Source organism: Verticillium alfalfae, genomic scaffold (genome assembly GCF_000150825.1).
Source record: "Verticillium alfalfae VaMs.102 supercont1.1 genomic scaffold, whole genome shotgun sequence".
NCBI lineage: Eukaryota > Fungi > Ascomycota > Sordariomycetes > Glomerellales > Plectosphaerellaceae > Verticillium > Verticillium alfalfae.
The window spans coordinates 4,295,388-4,297,617 of NW_003315038.1; the positions used below are offsets into that span (position 1 = coordinate 4,295,388).

At 56.7% G+C, this 2,230-nt stretch overlaps 1 protein-coding gene across 1 annotated transcript; it reads left to right on the plus strand.

The window, feature by feature from the left end:
* Positions 1–1,015: 1,015 nt before the first annotated feature.
* On the plus strand, positions 1,016–2,204 carry VDBG_01305 (conserved hypothetical protein; the record flags this gene model as incomplete). The annotated part of the gene is made up of 2 exons (XM_003009576.1): positions 1,016–1,798; positions 1,848–2,204. 2 exons carry the CDS (start codon positions 1,016–1,018, stop codon positions 2,202–2,204), a joined length of 1,140 nt encoding a protein of 379 aa, XP_003009622.1.
* Positions 2,205–2,230: the final 26 nt, after the last annotated feature.

Here is a 2,230-nt window from a genome sequence, read left to right on the forward strand (position 1 = left end):
CAGTCAGTCCCCAGCGGCAATCAGCAGCGGCGCCCAGAGATGTGATGTATTGGAACGGCAGTCGCGCGATGGATGCAGCAGGCCAAGCCCAGAAGAAGGAGCACCTCCGGGAGCAGGCAAAGAAACCAAGAGCTGCCCGGCTTGTTTGGCAAGAGCGCCCCAAGGCTCTGGACGTCATCCCGTAGTTGTGCTGCTTTCCGACCTACCAGCAGGAACACAAGTAGGTAGGTGCCTACCTATGCCCGTGTTTTGCCTGCCTTGTCTGCCTCGGATTCCTTTCCATCCATCCACCCATCCAGTCATCCACACCACCCCACTCTGTTGGGATGCTCCGTCACATCTCTCCACCGAATTCCTCCTGTTGCTAACCTGCCAACCTTGTATCGACCTCGTCTCTCGTCCACTCAGACATGCCGACCAGGCTCTTGTTCCCTGGGCCACGGGAGACGGCGCGGTATCATCTTGCATCCAGTTTTGGGGGAGCACGCCATACCCCTGGTCCGCTCTACACCCACTCACCTTGACCTTTCCCTTGTGTCTGACCGGCCGGTACACCTCGAGTCCACTCCTGACGACAGCGACGGATTTTGCATCCTCTAGCTTCAATCGGAGGGGCCGATCTAGCGACCGCGTGGTAGACGAAGGCGAGCTCGACAGACGCAGACCCTTCGTTGCTGCCAAGAAACAAGCTCGCCTGTCTTAGACCCATCTGTTCCCTGCAGTCGGTCGTGGCCATTGCGAATAAAAGACGGTCAACCTTCCAGATCTATTCTTTACGATTGCGTGCTCTTGATCTCCTGCCCTTCTTGCCTCTCCCCTTCCTTATCGACACCCTCATTGACTGTCGACAGCCGTGGGCCCATCCACGCAGAAAGCTTACTCTGCAGGACCCTGTCTGAAAACCTTGTCACAACCCGATCACCTTTGCTAGACACACTCCCATGCAGACGACGCACACCTAGAAGATCCCTCTCAATCCCCTCCCACGATATCGTCGGGGCGTCTCAACTCCAACATGGGCGCTCTTGGTATCCTCAAGAAGGTCGGCGGCTGGTTCGCTCCTCCGCCCGACAAGGCCGACGACGGCCGCGATGTCTGGCCCTCGCGTGCTGCCTTCTTGCTGGCTTCCATGGGCGGTTGCGCTGGCATGGGTAACCTTCTTCGTTATCCCTCGCAGGTCTACAACAACTACGGTCTCCAATGGTTCATCCCCTATCTGATGGCCGTTTTCCTCATCGCCATTCCCGTCCTCATTCTCGAGATTGCCATCGGCCAAGCCTTCCGCGGCGGCTCCGTCATCGCCTTCAACAACATCAACCAGCGCCTCAAAGGCACCGGCATGGGCTTGCTCTACATTGGCTTTGTTGTCGGCCCCTATTTCACCGTCAACTTGGCCTGGATCATGACCTACTTTCGTGCTTCTTTCCAGAGCCCCTTGCCGTGGGGCGGCCGTGGTCAGGAATTCTTTGACGACGAGGTCATCAGAAATCCGCGCCCAATCCCGGCAGACGAGAGTGCGTCGGGATTTGTGGAGTACCCTCATGTTGGCATGCTCGGCGAGACATCCGGATGGATGGTCTTTACCTGGTTCCTCGTCTGGCTGTGTATTTTCAGGGGTGTTGGTCTGACTGGTCGTGTTGTTTACTTCACCATGGGCCTGCCCATCATGATGACCCTTGTCCTGATCGGTCGCTCTCTGTCTCTTGACAATGCCGGCGAGGGTGTGAAGCTCTTCTGGGCCACGTGGAGGGGCTCTGAACTTGCCGACGGTACTGTCTGGCAGACAGCTTGCGGACAGGTATGCTCCCTGCTTTTCGGAGTGTCTGAACTCTCCTAACCAAGCCTAGGTCTTCTTCTCAACTGGTGTCGGTTTCGGCTACTTCACCTCATACGCCTCCTACAACCGCAAGCACTCCAACGCCGTTGTTGATGCCATTGCCATTGTGTGCAGCAATGTGGCTTTCGAAAATATCGCCGCCTTTGCCATCTATGGCGTTATTGGTTTCGCCAGGCTCTGGCCAGAGGAAGGTGTTCGAATTGGTGGCTTCGACATTGGATTTCGTACGCTGCCACTCGCCATCGTCCAAATGCCCGGCGCAAACTTTTGGGCTGTCGCTCTATTCTTTACGCTCATGACCCTCGGATTTTCCTCCGCCTTTGCCATGCTGGACGACGATCGTGACCATGTCATGGACTCTGCATAAGCTCTCGCGCACCCATCGTGTCAGCA